Raw genomic sequence first — 17,050 nt, forward strand, 5'->3', positions numbered from 1 at the left:
CATAAGGCTTGTTACGCCAGACTGGGTGTGTATGAAAACAGCATTTCTGCACTTTTGCTTTCTGCATTCTATTTTATTTTTCCATCATTAGATGAGTTAAATGCATGCATCTGTGCCTCCTTATGTAAATGTATATGATGGATTAGGATTTATACTGTAAAATGACCTAGGGGCCGAACATGCAAGAAACTAAACATGACATCCAAAATAAAACAACCCCAAAAAATTGAAGTTAACTTGGTTTGGTGACCTTAATTTCTCCAAAGCACACCCCATCCCCCAACACAATGCATTCCCTCACACACAGTATTCTCTTCATATTCTGTATTGGCTTCGTGAGTTATTGTTGATGTAATGGTGGTTTTGTGGCCAAACAATACTCTCTTTCTCCCCCTGGCTGTGGCCCCTCTTTGTGTGGCAGCTTTGTTAAAAGGGTCTGAGCAGAAATGTTGAAAATGGTTGGACGTCACTCTGAAGGAAGAGAAAAAGGAAAGTGGGTGAAAAAGAGAGGGTGAAAAAAAAGCCATTTGTGAAAACTTTAACAGCAAGTTTTTGTTTTCAGGCGAGGTCTACTCTGCCTTTGAATTGCCCTTTCATTTTCATCTTCTCCACCTCAGTACCAGACTTTAAGATTGCTGTGGCCACAGCGTGCTGCATGTTTCTACATACTGGCTTTTGTCCTTCCTCTATTGTTATGTTTCTTCAACATTCAGCCAATCGTAGGCATTTGGGGGCTGGGTTTGGAAGGGGACGGAGTCTGTGGCTGCTGAACAAAAAATGAGGCGTGTTCCAGGAAAGGTTACAGCTCAGACCAGAAGGATTCCCAGCAGACAACCCCTCCCATTCACACTGCCAAGATCTGTTGACTCTAGAACGGGAGAATGATCATTTATCCTGTTTTGTCAGCCCAGGGAAGCCACTAGCACTGTAAAACACTGCAAAAGAGAGAAGACAAATATACAAGCAAATATATCTCACAGGGAAGACTGAAGGATTCTATACATAACTAGAATTGGACTAAACAGTGCAGCAAAACAACTATAACACTCCCTATGAAGAATTACCACCCAACCTAGTCATAAAATAAGACATAGGTCCTCCCTTTAAGTCATCAAAGTGTTTATAAACCAGTTTAGGAGCAATTCTTGTTTTTAATGACAGACTGGGATAAACGGTTACTGTTACTTCATGATTAAATGTGTTTTCTGTGAGGGTGTGACAGTCTGTCTGGGGAAATTTAAAATCCTCCGCTGGAAACTCATCTGTGTGATGCTTGTGTGCAAGCTATTTTACTTCAGTTTCATTAAAAGTATACTCAGATCTTCCATATAAACCAAATCGTAAATAAAATCGTTTTAAAAAGCTGTGCTCTAAATATTTATGGGAAAATATCTTTCCTGATATCTTGAACCACTGATGAGAAGTGGAGCTAAATCTGAGATTAGACATGTTTTTACTGTAAATGATTTAAGAGATTAAATATTGTCATGTCAGCGCTATTCTTGAGGGGCTACCTTGTCACCCGTTTTAGACAAGTCTCACAAAAATGGGTCAAAATTTAAGCACAGAAATCAGTTGTGTTCATACGATCTCAAATCAAAATCTTTGTGTGGTCTCCCATGATGCATCTAAAGTGAATTAGAAAAGCAGAGAGCAGGTCGGAACTTGTCTGAACGAAACTGTGGAGACCTTACTGTCAGTGCTTCACAACACACATCCGATTAACTGTGCGACAGAAAATGATGTACATACACACACACACACACACACAAAAACACCTTAAAAATGTGACGTAATATAATGCAATAATGTGTGTAATGTGAATGTCTTGCGCTCACCAAGGCAGCATATATTTGATAAAAAAATATTTTGAAATGTTATAATTTTAAAGAACTGAATTTACAGCAGCCATCACTCCAGTCTTTACTGTCACATAATCCTTCATAAACCATACTAATATGCTTCATAAACCATTCTAATATGACTCGTTTAAAATCGTTACGCTGTATATTTTCGTAAAAACTGATGCATTTTTTCAGGATTCTTTGAACAAAGTAACAATAAAAAGACCAGCATTTTTTTTAAATAGAAATCTTTAAGTGCGTTTTATGGTTGCTTGATGAATTTCATTTACTGCATCGAAACTCTAACAGTAGTGTTCGTCTACATATTTTTAATTCGCTATCCAAACCAAGGATTTTAAAAATAAATGTGATTCTTGGCCACACTGGTTGACAGCAACTATTTAGGCAACATTTTCAGACAACTTGGAATGAAGAATGACAGCAACAGTTTATCAGATTTACCCGTCTGTTCTGTGCAAGTCTCACCGTTTTCACTGACTCATCTTTATGTTATTTCTTTATCGCACAGGTAAACCCTGCAACTCACTCCAAAAATGAAAACACAGTTAAACAAACATATTGTTACTGCACCTGCATACGTCCATGTGGGACTCCGTTTACACAAAACTATTACAAACTGTAACTTAAAAATGCTTTGTGCACAAAAATACGACTTTGAGCATTACCAGGGCTTTATTCATTTGAACACCACAATATCAAATATTAAGTGCTGCCTGTTAAACAGACGGTCTATAAAAATTACATCCTGAGACAATTACCAATATCCTTCAAATACAAAACCTATAAATACAAAATTATTATTCTGTACATTAAAAAACAAAACATAATGCTTATTTAAAAATATCCCAAACAAGAAAAAAAACAAACAAACAAAACAAAACACTTTAAACTACAATCAACTGCACAAATTTAGTACACACTTCAGCACACTCATGCATATACAGATGCACAATTTTCAAGTTTGTTAGGACAGGACATTGTCCGCATGTGGGACAGTTGCATGAAGCAAACCCCAAGTAAAACATTTGTACATATTTCAAAAGGCAAGTTCAAGTTGATCAATCTGATTAACAACTGCTCTTAAACCCCATAAATGCGGAATCAACCTTATCAGGTTTTCAGAATGCTGCTAAATACAAGTCTTTGTTCAGTCCAACTGAGAAATGCTCGCTTCAAAATGATTATTTTCACTGCAGAACTGGGTGTGGGATACTGGCTGTAAAAATTAAGCTTTTCCATCCTGAATCCCAACCCATGTGTGCTCTGCATTTAAGACGGGTGTTTTCGGTGAGAGTATTTCTGCACACACCAGATCAAAACAGTTAAATTCTGCTTTCCTCTGCAGCTATAAACCTACCATTCAGGTGGGGCAGGAATCCCAACTCCGAATGGGGTGGGATGGGGAAGGGGGGAACAAAGATCACTTTGTATTGCCAGCAGTTCAGTGTATTTAAACAGTATCAAAGGTTTCTGCCAGATGCCATTAAAAGTCTCTGAGCGGAGTAGCGAACCCTGAGAATTACTGTAATTTCAGGAATAATTTATTTAACAGACTAAAAGCCCTCACTTTGAACTAATCATTTGGAAATGTAAAAATAAAAATATATCAGCTGCCAAATCTGGACATTCCCTGAGGTTTTTTCATAAAACATGCAGACACGTCAGTTGTAAAATCTTGTTTCTTGAGTCATGTAGTACTACACGATCATTACTCAGTGCCATGGGAAAGGCCACTTTTACTAGATCAAGGTATGACCTCACGGGGTCTAAAACTAAAAGGATGGAGGTAGAATGAACAGATAGGCACCCATTTCTTCATCTAGACTAAAAGACCCTTTTCAAATCTCTGGATCAGCAGAGGCTGGTTATGAAGATGCCTCCCATACACACTCTCAAAACTTGACTTAATAACAATTCACTTTTCTACATATCTTTAAAAGCACCTTTGTTTGCTGAAAACAAAAAAAATGGTCACACGGCCCTCTACTGGCAATGTTTGGCAGTACTACAATAATTAAAGCTCTAGAAAAGCTTTAAAATGACCTGAGTTCCACATATCTCATTGAAGATTTACTAACAGTAGTTTCTACCTTACATCTAGACAAGGCAAACACATAAGCCTGATTTGATCACCTACATTCAAGTAATAATGACCAAACACATTGCCAATAGGCAAAACATAACTTAATGAAATAATTATTTGCATGAAAATTCACTTGTGTCAATGTCTAAACTAAGCAAAAATACCTTAATTTTGGTAATATGGCTGACAGAAATAAAAAGTATGGCTTCATAGTGTACTAAACCTAACACATGGATCTCCTCTAGAGGGCGCTTGTTGACAAAATATTGCCAGATTCTAATCGCTAGTAGTAAAAACATTAAGACATGGTCCCATCCCAAATTTACTACCTTTATCAGGAACAGAACCGATTAAGCCAATTTAGTAGTGCATTTTAAACTTCAATCTGTCATTACGTGAAGCAGTGTTTTAAAAATTCAAAGCATCTAAGTCTGAATCGAACTAATGACAATTCACATCTCACGCCATTAAACGCGCTCCAGTCATACTGAATGCTTCATGTTTTAAGCAGGTCTCCCAGATCGTATGTGTCGAAGAAGTCAGATACGCCCTCTCCATCCTCCAGACCCCAGAGGTAGTCGTCGTGGCTGAGCTGAGGAGAAAAGTTAACAAAGGGTCCAGAAGCATCGGATGCGAATACCATCCCGGGCAGCTGATCTTCTGTGATCTGGAGAAGGCTGGGAGGAAGATCCAGGATCCCCTCCACATCAAGCAGGGAGCCGCCGCTGGTGCCAGTCATTGATGGCTGGGGCTTTGAAGGCAATCCTGTACAAAGAAACAGATGATGTTAGTCTGTCACTGGATAATAAATGATCACAACTAAGAAAAAGAGTTTTGTAGAATAATTGCTTAGACACAGCTTTCTATACTCTTGTACATAGTGTTAACACGAGAAATTACTGAAGCAAAATGTGAGCTTTTGTCAGCAAAAAAAAACACAACAACAAAAAAACAGCTTTCTTTGAAAGTGGTTAGTAGTAGCAAGCTTGTGACAATTCTCTCACCTTCGACTGGCTGGGGTTTAGCAGGTGGGAAGACAGAGGGCGTGGTGGAGCTGGGGGTTTGTGGGTAATCTTTTCTGGGTGTGACATTCTTGACGGGACTAGCATCCTCCAAACATTCTTCAGGACACAAGTACACCTCAATTGGGCCATTCTTGCTTTTCAAGTAAATCTGCAGTGAGCCCTAATGAAAAGAAAACAGGTGAAATCTACCTGTGGACAGTAGTAACCATAAATTGTCAAATATAAATTTATTCATAAATGAATATTTTACATGACTAATATGAAAGACAACATTCCAAAGTGGCTTTAAAAGCAAATCAAAAAAAAAAAAAAAAAAAAAAAGGGGTAAAGCTTGATGACTATTAAATAGGATGTTCTTGGATGAGGAAATTTAATTAAAATTTTTTAAATTACATGCACCGAAAACTGGCGATGTCATGCATAAGCTCATACTGTATACAGTATGACTTATTATAATTTGAGCAGATCTAAATGTAATATTGCGGTCAGCACTTTTCATTGCATTTTACATTGTGACAGTCATAAAAGGTTTTTTTTTTTTTTTTTCAGTTTTTCCACAAGCGTAAAATATTGTGGATATTCCATCATTACTTGGCGACAACGACCAGGGGCAAGTTATTTAAAGCTGGGTTTACAAATGTTTGGGAATTTATGGGATAAATACCCAACTGAATGAAATATTACACCGTGCAAGTAGTTTTTGCATACTTTATTATGAAAAATATTACACATTGTACCAGAGAGCTCAAAATTTAGTAATGTAAGATTTACAAGATTTCATTGAACAAAATACCATGTTTGAGTTAGAATTAATATTACAGATAGATGTAAGCTGAAAAGAACAGCATGTGTTGTGTTGCTTGTTTGTGTCCCACCAGGATTTCTTAGCTTGGCCAGCAAGATTTCCTTGGTCAACTAGATCTACTAGAAAAGCAACGGTGGTCATTCAGCTTGGATTAGCATGGTCCACAAGCATAGTTTATCTATGAGCAGCATCACAATTCATGCAGATCTTTTCAGCCATGTTAGGTTTGGACTTAGACAAATACTGACCTCAGACGCTTCTGGAACTTCCAGTTTGGTTTCAGATGGTGCTTTCACAGCAATCACAGTCTGATCTTTCAAGCTGCTTATGGTACGAATGTCCTGATAGGTCACATAACCTAATGTGAGCTTCAATTAAGGACAAACACCTCTGGCATCTAATACAGCATTTAATTCTTGTTTCGACATCGATGGAAATTTTCTGATCCAGAAAACTATTTACTCAGCTTTTTGTTAAAAGTTTTTTTTTTTTTTACTTTTTCTTTCTCCATGTTTCCAGTTTCAAGTGTTGATACAATTCAACAAAACAAAAAGATAGCATGAAGCTAGAATAAAACTGTTAAGTTAAAATTACTTACAGTTCACATTCATGGCAACTTTATTAGTATTTAAAATGAAACATGATTTAAGATAATTGCAAAATGGATCTGTATGCCATGTGAGTGTTTTAAAACTGCATGTCCAAGCAAGCTCACAAAAGCGCAGGAGACAAACCACTCCTCAGCTCTTCAGAGAACAAACATTCACACAATAAAAGGATATCTTTGGTTGTCCTTGTGCTCTGTCAGTTCGCGCAGCCGCGTTGAGCTAGACTGAATGAGGTCGTCCAGAGCTTTCTCCTGCCTGTCCAGCTCAGAAAGCTCTTTCTTGAGAGCGCTGGTCTTCTCTGAATTGCAGGATGAGCCCTCAAACACACCGTTGACCCTACCACGAACCCATCATAATTCATTACATATAGCAAGTATGTGCAAACATCAATACTGCATCATACATTCCTGCAGAATTTATTCTAACATGCTAATATTCTAATATATCAATTGTGATATTTTAATGTTTTTGCAGAAACAGTGATAAGTTTTCCCTCTAGGATGCAGGAGTTCAAAAGTATGCGATTAATGTGAAATAGAAATCTTTTATAAATCCTGTGCACTTTGACAAGTTTGGTTCAATTGCATAATTTAGTTAAATTTTATGTACTATTGCTGATGAAATTAAAAATGACAAATATAGCCTGCAATTTCTCTCTCCAAAAAAAAATAATAAAATAAAATAAAAAATACATTGCTAAGAACTTCAAGAAACTTAAAAAAAAAAAAGATTTTCTCATTAGTTATCAAATTTAGATTTTGTATCTTTATCTTGGCCAAATTCTGTCCTATCCTGACAAACCATATCAACAGAAAGCTTATTTATTCAGCTATTAAAAATAAAAGCTGTTAAATAAAGCTATATTAATCTACATTTTTGTGGTCCAGGGTCACAAACAGCAGAGAATTTACAATAAACTACAACAGCATCTTCAGGTCACGCGTTTCAGAGTAGACTCGAAATTGAGCATTTAGCACTTCGGTTTACAGAATATCCAGTCTAACACACACTCACAGCCACTGGATGTTGTTTTTGGATTTCTTGCGGATGAGCTGGACACCCTCTAAAACATTTGTGATGTCGTATATTCGTCTCTTCTGAACCTCAAGGACTTCTGTGGCCCAGTTCAGATCCAGAACCCCGTCAGCTGATTCACTCAGCAAGCCCACAAATTTCTTAGTCAGCAGGCCAAGGGAAGTGTCGTAACGGGTGCGCTCCCCTGGAGACTTGGGAGCTTCAGAGAGACAGAAAGAAAGAAAGAGACACAAAAGAGGCATTCTTTTAATAAGAGTTTGACTGATACCAGCTGCAGGAGAGAGGCTTGAACAGGTGTGTTTGCTTTTAAACAATTATGAGATACCCTAAAACAGGCATGAACTTCCACCTCTGACTCCACATATGGAAACAACAAACAAAAGGTCCACTTTTCTGTAACGGTGATCATGTTGACATTTGTTACAGATTATTAGTCTGTTGGACTCACTTTTGGGGCTTGGTGCCCTTGCACATGCAGAGTTTCCTTTCCCTTTTGGCGTACGGAATTCTGGGAGATAAATTGGCTCTTCTAGATCTAATCTTCTTTTGGCCTGGGACAGAAAGACAACAAGAGAGTGTTAATTATGTATTTATTATAATGTTATCCTTCAATTGCCGGTAAACTGTTGGGACTATTTATATAGCCCCGATTTAACATTGTGTCTTGTTTCTATAAATGTTGCATGATTTTTCAGATTTGCTCAGATAGGAAAGAGCGTGTTTGAAAGCTCAGACAGTGAGACACACTTGAGTCAAAGTGTATTCTTAACTCCATTGTTCAAGAACAATTACTGCTCTTTCCTCAAGTGACCGCATACACTGCCACTTTAAATCAGTCTCGGTCCTTCTTTGAGAGGGTCACCTCAACAGCTACTAATATTAGCCAATTGTAAGATAGGTGTGAGGTTTTAAACAACCTAACTGATTGGAGGAGGAAAATTTAATTCACAGACAGTCTTGAATACCTCAGGACACATTCGATTTTACACTGATCAGGTCACAAAGCATATTGGACAATATATAAATATATATTTAGCACTGCCCATTTATTATTGTTAAAATCGCCACAAAATGGTTCTCGAATCCCATTCAAAAGAAGCCTAACAAAACACTGAAACACAATAACTGAGAAGCTGATGTAATAGTATTCTGGTTAGTGCTATGGTTTAAAGTATCCTTGAACTTGGCATGACTATCTCTCTTAAATTCAAGCCCTTTTATCAAATAAAACCCTTAAGGAGGGCATGAGCTGAACGTTTACACATTTCTGAAATCTTTAGAATTCCACACCAGGCAGATGGGCTGGTTTCAATAACCTGGCGACACACACAAAAAAAAACTGGTTTAAAAAGCCAACTGACACAGAAATCTGCACCCACACATTGATTTCCAGTGGCATTCAGGAGTGCGGTTAACTCAAGACAGGACACTTCTGTAACAGACACAGAGCATGTGTTCGCTTATCTTGTGTGTGTGTGTGCACAAGAGTTTGCAAAAATGACTGCATTGTCCTGACCTGAACGACATCTACACCTGTCACTGACATCTGGAGCGACTGAGCAGGTGGTTGGGGGAGAAGAGCATAATCTTTTTGTTTTTTCAGTTTTGCCATCCGTTCTTTTTTCCACCTTTTCAATTGACTTTTCACCTTGCCTTCCCCTTTACCCATTTGAATTATTTTGTACAAAGACCTTTATTAAAGGACCAAACACACTGCCTGCCAGAAAATTAAGAAAAAAAGGGTAACATTTACAGAACGTAGCAATGACCATTTAATTCTGCTTTTTAAACAAATTGTAAATAACATGAATTTTTCTGTGTTTGCAAGAAAGTTTATTAGATTCTAGTGCTGTCAAATGATTAATTGCATCCAAAAAAGTTCTTGTTTACATAATTTGTGTGAACTGTATATTTCCCATATCTACCCATCACAGAAAAACATTCGGGGCCCACCACTGCAAAGTTTCAACTAGGAGTCATTTTGGATCCATCAATAGATGTTTAAAGCAGAGGCCTGTGGGTTCCTTCTTTGAATTGTTATCAAATCTGCGTTAGAGTCAGATGTTACCATGCTTTAGCACAGCAGATCAGCTCAAGATGAACACACGCCCACCTGAGAGTGAGAAGGGGGCATTCATGTGGTTCTGTTTCTCTGAACAGCAGCATCTCATGTCTGTAATAGTTTGTGGTTGGTTCTGCCCATTTCCTGTGTCAGTGGGAAATGAGAACTGAGAAATGCTGGTTCAGAGTATACGGCGTGGAAGCTGAATCATTCACTTCTAAGGCACTGATCTGGGAGCAGCTTCACCTACTGAAATCCAAACTTTAACTACTAATATCTATAGCTGTTTGCTAATTAACATATTTACATCAGAAACTGGTGGAGCCGCTCCAGGACCAGGAGTTTCCTAAAAACATGCAAATCCACCGAGTAAGCTAGCATCACACACAGCTGTGGCTGTACAAATGAACAAAAACACCCACGTTTAGGCAAATAGTATGTATGTGTACACATTGTTTGTATATAGAATTTAAATATCACATATTCCTTTACCTTTTATGAGCAGGTAACATTAGTTTGGATAAAAATGCCAAATGCATGAAATAAGGTCAAATGTTTGACAAGATTAAATAAATTAAAATTGTAACAGCATGCAGTAATGTGTGTACACATCATGGGAGATCTGTGCAACAGGTTAAGATACATAACTTTATTACGATGGCAAAATTTATAATGCTTAGGTTTTAGTTACATTACAAAATCTAAACATTAGTCACTGGTTCTTCATATCAGCTTTTGCTGTCAGACTTATGCCCCACTTATGACTAACGAAATAGGATTTAAGTAACCACAAAAGACATTTAACATATGCACCTTTTTCCTTCTCGCTCAAGAATACAAAGAGACTCAAAAGTCTAGTATCAAGTAACTTTAGAGATCATGATGAAACACTATGAAATACTTAACACTGCTATGGCACAATGCTCACAGCAGGCAACATTTCACTAATAGTCATTTCAACAAGAGTTACACAACACCTGATAACTTCCAATAACTTCTAAGAGGATGTTTCATCATAAAACCCCTATTTTGTTTATTCGTAGACAGCGTATTTATGCTGCGTACATTTTTTTACGTCTTTTACGCTCACCAAAAAGCAGTAATTTGTCAAACATTCTAATAGAAAATAATTGTTTTTTAATATTAAAAATACACACTTCACTGAAGTGAAAGACTCGTACTGAACATTTTCTATTATTACGTGTACCCTTACACCCCTACCTTTCTAACATTTGTACGGCAGTGTAATTTGGTGCAAATGAAAATAAGGCTTTGAGAAAAGTACATTGTTGGGTCTTCACACAGAAAGTCAACTTCTGAAAACACAGAAATTATTTAATTCGTTGGTTTTCATACAGTGTGCACAATAAAAGTCTTGTATTTGTATTTAACATGATGACTAAATTAATCAGATGACAAATTTCTAGTTCAGCATTTCCAATATACACTACCTTTATTGTTAAGACATTTAAAGGCTCATTCTTTGAAGCGTATTGCACATGAAGTCACACCTCCCCCGTTTTCTCCTGCAATAAATGGCCTAACTGTGAGTTTTTCCACTGGTTGGAGGTGTGGAACGGGGGTCTTAATACATGTTATTGTGTAACTTTCCACGTAATAATCATCCGAGGTGTTTAACAATCACGATCTGCCTGGAAAGAGCAGGTTTCTGTACGCCTACAGACACACGTGAGTGAATGACCTGCAAACTGCGCCACTCCCAAATGAGAAGAACACATACATCCTACTCGCAGCGTGTAAGAGTGAGAAAGGCCATTCTGTGTCAGTGATATTCCGAGGTGTCAAAATGAAAAGCAGCATCAGGTGAAGGAGAATGGGGGAAGTCCGCATGAAAAGGGTGTGAGGGGACGATACTTTGAAATGCAAAACTTGGCCAGACGGGTCCATGCAGAGCTCTCGGAGTTAAACAGTTTGAGGCCCATCACCCACCTTGTTGACGCAACACCTGGCTGCTGGTGGCCCCACAGGGGGAAAAAAGGTAAATTAAGAAAATGAAATGAGGTAAAATGACCTAAGGGACTCTGGGATGGGGGGGAAGGGACTGCCTCACCAGTCTCTCTAGGAACAAAGCCAAATCATGTGTTTTCTACAAGACAGTGATCACAGACCAGTGACTGATCATTTGATCTCAGGCACGCGAGCCATATTATTATACTACGGCTCACTCCATTTGATCTCTTGTAGTGAGCCACAGTAAATCTAGTGAGACCTAGTGATGTGCGTGACCTTTTCAGCCCTCTAGTGTTTATTTTTCTTCATTGGAGATCACCAATGACAGGGCTGACATCAAATACTACTGCATGTAGTCTGCAACTATTTTTCTGCTAATGCATTCGGATAAACAGAAGTGGAATTGATAACATATTAACCAAAGCTAGGATAAGAAAATATGATCTGGGAAAGCTTAAGCTGAATTAAAGAGCCTCAACTGTCAGTCTTTACTTTTGAAGCTACAAATCAAAAGGTCGGTGTTCTTTCTGCAAATGATTCATCACAATCGGAAAACATTAACTGAAATCATTTGACTAGTCAGTGAGGAGAAAGTTACTAACCACAGTAATATTATTATTATTAGCTAAAGGCTTGTTATTTGGAATTCAATGTACTAACACGTTCAGGTTGGATATTCAACTGGAAAAACTGTATCCATGTTATTTTGAACATTAGAGCAGGTGCAGCCATTTTTAACTTGAATGTGCAAGGCATCCAGTGTCAGCAGCTTCCAGGCATTTCAGCTGTACAAAAAGATGCTACTTGACTCTAATATTTGTTATTTTATCATTCTAACCACACAAATTCACCATTTACTGCATTTTATACTTTTCTTCCCCCTCATGTATAGTGACCAATGAAAAACAAGTGCTTCACATGTAAACTTTTCTACTTCTGTATAGAAAAATAAGGAGGATAAAAAAGTCATTTGCATTAATGATTATGAAGATAAACCTATTTGATTAATAACATGCACTTTGAGAACAGAAATGTACATTTGGACAGGAAAAGTAAGTAAATTATATCATATTGACTCGAAGAAACACAAATTACTGGTTTCTGCAGAATTAAATGTAATTCACAAGTTACGTTTTTAGGAGTAATGGTTCAAAGGTCTGCAAAGTAAAACGCGAACTTTAGGTGTGCCATTAATGTCAAACTGAAAAAGAGACAGAACAAGAGTGAAACTTTTCACAGAAGGAGATATGACTAGCACAACTGGTGTGAAAAACTGAACAAGGGAAACTGGAAGTTGTTCACGATGCCATGTGAAGCTTCACTAGACACTTTTTGTTTCCAAAAAATATAAAAATAAGTTTTTTTTTTAAACATTAATGCTACAGAACAAATGTCATGATCAATAGAGAAAAGCAATATAACAAGGCCTTATCTGATCTGTTAAACATTTTGATCGATTGATGCATCAAACCCAGAAAAGCATTCTGAGACAGGCCTTTGCTGTAATCTATGGTAGAGCTGGAGGCATGTGCATCAAACCCCCACGCAGACGCCCAGTCTGTTATCAGCCCTGTCCCATATTCTGCAGCATAAGTCTGTGATCATTCCTTATCAGCTGGAGGCAGCGAGCACCACGCGGAGAAGTTCGACGGGCAGATCCTGGAGCATATACTTATCCTGACCTTCTGACCTCTTCAACAGGTTGAGCTTGTACAAGGACGAACGGTGAGACAGGTGTACAACGGCACAGGGGAAAAAAATGGGAGTGATAATTACAAATGTAGCTACATAAACTAAAAGCTGTAGAATCCAGAAGTTTAAACATACAAATACAGGAATAACCAGTTTGCGGATCAGTCTAATGATCCTGGGCCGTTTAATCACGCAGCTTTAAGGGAGGCAAATCAGTCATTGATAGCGTGTTTTACAGATTTCTAAATATAAAAAGGTTCTGTATTCTGATGAATTTACCTTTGAAGATCCATCCCCCACTTTACTATTAGGCCCGACCCGTATAATATAATGTCCGGTTCAGAAGCTGTAAAGCACCCTTCCCCCATCTATCAGCTTCAACCACCTCCCCCCTGAAATAACTATTATGGCAAGCCATTTCAACATTCAAAATTAACCAGGTAGAACTCATTATTTTTCATCAATTAGTAAGCAATGCAATAGCAAACGTCATTTTTTCCCCATTTCACTAGTAACTATTCGTTAGATACTTATCCCAGTAGTCTTCTGCAAGCCCTTTTTCCATATAAAGTCAAGGTTTCCACTAGTAACAAACCGGTATTCAGATTTACTATTAATAAGGTATAAGTACATATTTTGTTGCTAGTTACCAGCATCCACTCCAGTTCTCCAGTTTGAACCACATTCCACAAGTAAATGGCCAAAAACATAGCGATTTGTTAACATTAGCCATGGCATAGACCTCAGGAGAGACACCACGATCAATTTACCATATTTCCAGAATGAGGCTGTGTTAGACTTACAGTCTACACAATAGCAAAACACAACTTTAAAACCGTTTATTGGAGTTATCTGAAGTTTGCTGCGGATAGATTATTATTTTTTTATTTTTTTTTATCAGAACAAGTGTCATTTTGTTACACAAAAGCATACACCGTTAAACACACTGTAATTCTATCACTTATAGACTCCTTTTCATTCCATTTCAAAATCAAATGGCACCACCCTGGACATGGTCTAAGTCCTTGACATTACTGAAACAGCGAGCATTATTTTGAACGTTCAATGATTGAGCCCAGAAGGATGACTTGTTAAGAAACAAGCGGCTTGCCACACTCTTCTACCTAAAGGTCCTGTCTGTCCTAATGTCATGACTAAAATATACATGCAGCGTTGTGGTCACGCTCTCCAATTACCGGCCTGTTTTATTCATTCATGAGAACCTGACAGATTTTCAGGACATCAGAGATGGCACAGATACCCCCTGCTTCAAAGCCATAAACGTGAAGCCGTTTAAAGCTGCATTCTACAATGTGTCCGTAGCAGCGTTATCATAAATGTCTCATTGTACTAGGACGTGAAATGACTAGCACGCGCATGCATGGCGTGGAGTCGGTAGACGGAAAGAGGCTTACCGGCAGCCGCCCGGAAGAGGTCCGCACCGGCTTAGGCTCCGGCCCGTGGGGGGTCGCGTACAAACAGTTGGGTCTCTGCTCCGCAGCTGTTGTGTTCCCGATCTGAGTGAAGTATCCAGCCGGTACCGAATTCATCGGTGGGCTTGAGAGTCCCGTGTTGAAAAAATCCGTCCTCACTGCGGAGAACATTTTCTTCTGTGGGCACGAGAGTCCAGACACTGCGCCTCTTCCAGAAGCTGGAGAAATCCCTCTGGGTATCCGCATCATTTTGCGCAAGAAATGCAGGAAAACCCGCGAAAGTGACGCAAAAGAAACTATTTTAATACGCAAACGGCGTCTGTAATTTACAGACGAACGAATCAACAGTCAAAGACGAATATATGTAATCTTAAAAGACTGCAAACGATATACGTAATATGCACTGAGTATAATAAATATCGTTGTAGATCAATTATGCGTGAAAACTACAAAAATACGAAATCCACAAAACTCTCTACTAGGGTCCTTTGTTGTAACGTTAGTGGCACGAGAGAGACTATTGCGTCTCAATATAATGCAAATAAATTAAATGTAATAAATGTACCACAAATATTAGGTTTCATAAATATACCTTTCAAATGTAAACAAAGCTTGGAAATGTTTCTCTTGTAATTCTTGCGTAGAGCCGGCGACTGTGAGAAACGTTCCTGTGTGTCTGTAATTCCTCTCCGGCCGAGTAGCTTTGCTTTGACATCAGTTCAACAGAGGAGTGCTATTTTAGCGCCAAATTACGTCCCGCGAAATTTGGATCTCCCGCGGTTAGAAACGCTTCGTGATTGGCTGCCGGCGCGCCGAGCTAGTTCAGATTCTGAATATATTTACACGTAACAGTTGGTGCGCAGCGTTCTTCTTCTTAAAGACACAGCGTCTTTTAATGCCCATTGTGAACAAGGGGGATATTCTTCAGACCTTACAACAACAGCGTTATGAAACGTGTCCCGGTCAGATGTAGATTTAGCATATAGATGTATTTCACAGAAATAGATTTCAAAATGTACATAAAACCGACGTTTTTTCACATAAGTGAACTCATATCATATAAAACAACCATCAAAGCATTTACACAAATAAAATACACCACGAAGTACAAAGAGGACTTTACAACATGCGTATTGTGTTTCCATAGTTTGCAGATTAATAGAGTAATCTTAAATGTCAATGTTTTTCAACAGCAAAATGGAAAAATAGTTGACTCTGGCGTTGCCTGACTCTGTAAAAACAGACTTATGGAGAAAACAAGAGCTTTAAAAACCCCAAACAACCCCACAGAAAAGAACCTTTACACTTGAAAGGATCTTATCATCTGGCACAAAGAGCGAACCCCCACCATGCTTCAGATGATTGTTAAGACTCTCCCACCCAACCACTTGCCCAATGGTGGCTTTACAGTGTTTAGTAGAGGCACACTTACAAATAAACTGTAGCAGTGGTGCATTTGAACAGAATTCAAACAATATGAGTTGGAAAAAAAAAACAAAACTGTGATTTTTTTTGATCTCGTGGATATAACTGTTGAGCAGAAGCATCTTATCACATAGAAAATTCATTATAATTATTCAGTCGCCCACAAATGGGCTCTAGAGATGCAGTTGTTAAAAATTAGTTAGAGCTTGGGGGAAATATGCACCACATACTCAAAATATGGAGGCAGAGCATGCCTTTTTAGTGAATTACTTTTGATGTATGATAGATCTAGCTATGGGTTTAGTACCTCTGCAAACACTGCAATTGTCAGATGCGTGCTTTTAATGAAAAAGCGTTTCAGAAAGCATGGAATACATTAAAAGCCACCACACGGCAGGAAACAAAGTGAAGAACAAACTAAGATAAGTCTATAATGTGCTTTTTTTGTCAGTTTGTACAAAGGCAGAATGTTTATAATAGTATGACATCTTTATTTATTGCTACATTTGTAATTGATTTGATAGGTAACAGTATTGTTTAAACAACATTTATTTCAGTTCATTCATTCATTTGAATTATTTGACAAATGACATGCTGTATTTTATGATGTAAAAGAAAAAGAGTGAATAGGGCACCTCAAAATTCAGTTCCAAAGGGCAAATTTTGTTAAAATGGCAGAAAAACCAGCACATATTCTTAAAGTAACAATTTAATTTGTTAGGTACTAAGGTTAGACATTAGTGACACTAATGTTTCAGACGAACAAACCACAAAGTAAGTCTACAATGTGAGCTCTTTCTGAGTAGATTGTTTGCATTAAACCCATGACACGGATGCATTTCCACAAGACTGGGTTTATGTGCTCTTTTCTGCCCTCTTCTGGAAATACATAAATATGCACGGAATGTCTAGTCTAATGCCTGATAAAAGCCAAGCATTCGTCAATTGTGAAGAACATCAGGATAAACAAAAAGTAAAAATCGTCAGAGTTCACTGCTTATACAAAGTAAAAACTGAATGAGAGAATACTGCATTTCCAAAATACA

General features: G+C 38.0%; 1 protein-coding gene and 1 long non-coding RNA gene across 3 annotated transcripts; both read right to left on the bottom strand.

The window, feature by feature from the left end:
* Positions 1 to 2,518: 2,518 nt before the first annotated feature.
* e2f2 (E2F transcription factor 2) lies at positions 2,519 to 15,306 on the bottom strand. 2 transcript variants are annotated; one of them, XM_043263279.1, is made up of 8 exons: positions 15,172 to 15,306; positions 14,562 to 14,811; positions 7,870 to 7,972; positions 7,401 to 7,620; positions 6,561 to 6,722; positions 6,027 to 6,141; positions 4,953 to 5,133; positions 2,519 to 4,713 (listed from the first exon to the last, which is right to left on the bottom strand). In XM_043263279.1, exons 2-8 carry the CDS (start codon positions 14,748 to 14,750, stop codon positions 4,445 to 4,447), a joined length of 1,239 nt encoding a protein of 412 aa, XP_043119214.1. In that variant the 5' UTR covers positions 14,751 to 14,811; positions 15,172 to 15,306; the 3' UTR covers positions 2,519 to 4,444. The 2 variants fall into 2 exon arrangements, with proteins under 2 accessions (XP_043119214.1, XP_043119213.1); XM_043263278.1 differs by having other exon boundaries at positions 14,562 to 15,295.
* LOC122362035 lies at positions 12,550 to 14,537 on the bottom strand. Its single transcript, XR_006253057.1, has 2 exons — positions 13,426 to 14,537; positions 12,550 to 13,161 (listed from the first exon to the last, which is right to left on the bottom strand). It is a non-coding gene; the product is annotated as an uncharacterized LOC122362035 (long non-coding RNA).
* Positions 15,307 to 17,050: the final 1,744 nt, after the last annotated feature.

This window comes from Puntigrus tetrazona, chromosome 17 (genome assembly GCF_018831695.1).
Source record: "Puntigrus tetrazona isolate hp1 chromosome 17, ASM1883169v1, whole genome shotgun sequence".
Lineage (NCBI taxonomy): Eukaryota > Metazoa > Chordata > Actinopteri > Cypriniformes > Cyprinidae > Puntigrus > Puntigrus tetrazona.

Bases quoted from the DNA above. Each gene is read 5' to 3' on its own strand.
- e2f2 (XM_043263278.1), bottom strand. From the start codon at position 14,828: ATGATGCGGATACCCAGAGGGATTTCTCCAGCTTCTGGAAGAGGCGCA. The intron at 7,973-14,561 runs GTAAGCCTCTTT...TTTCTGTCCCAG, and splicing joins CCTCTTCCGGGCGGCTGCCG to GCCAAAAGAAGATTAGATCT. The intron at 4,714-4,952 runs GTGAGAGAATTG...TTCTTTGTACAG, and splicing joins TAAACCCCAGCCAGTCGAAG to GATTGCCTTCAAAGCCCCAG.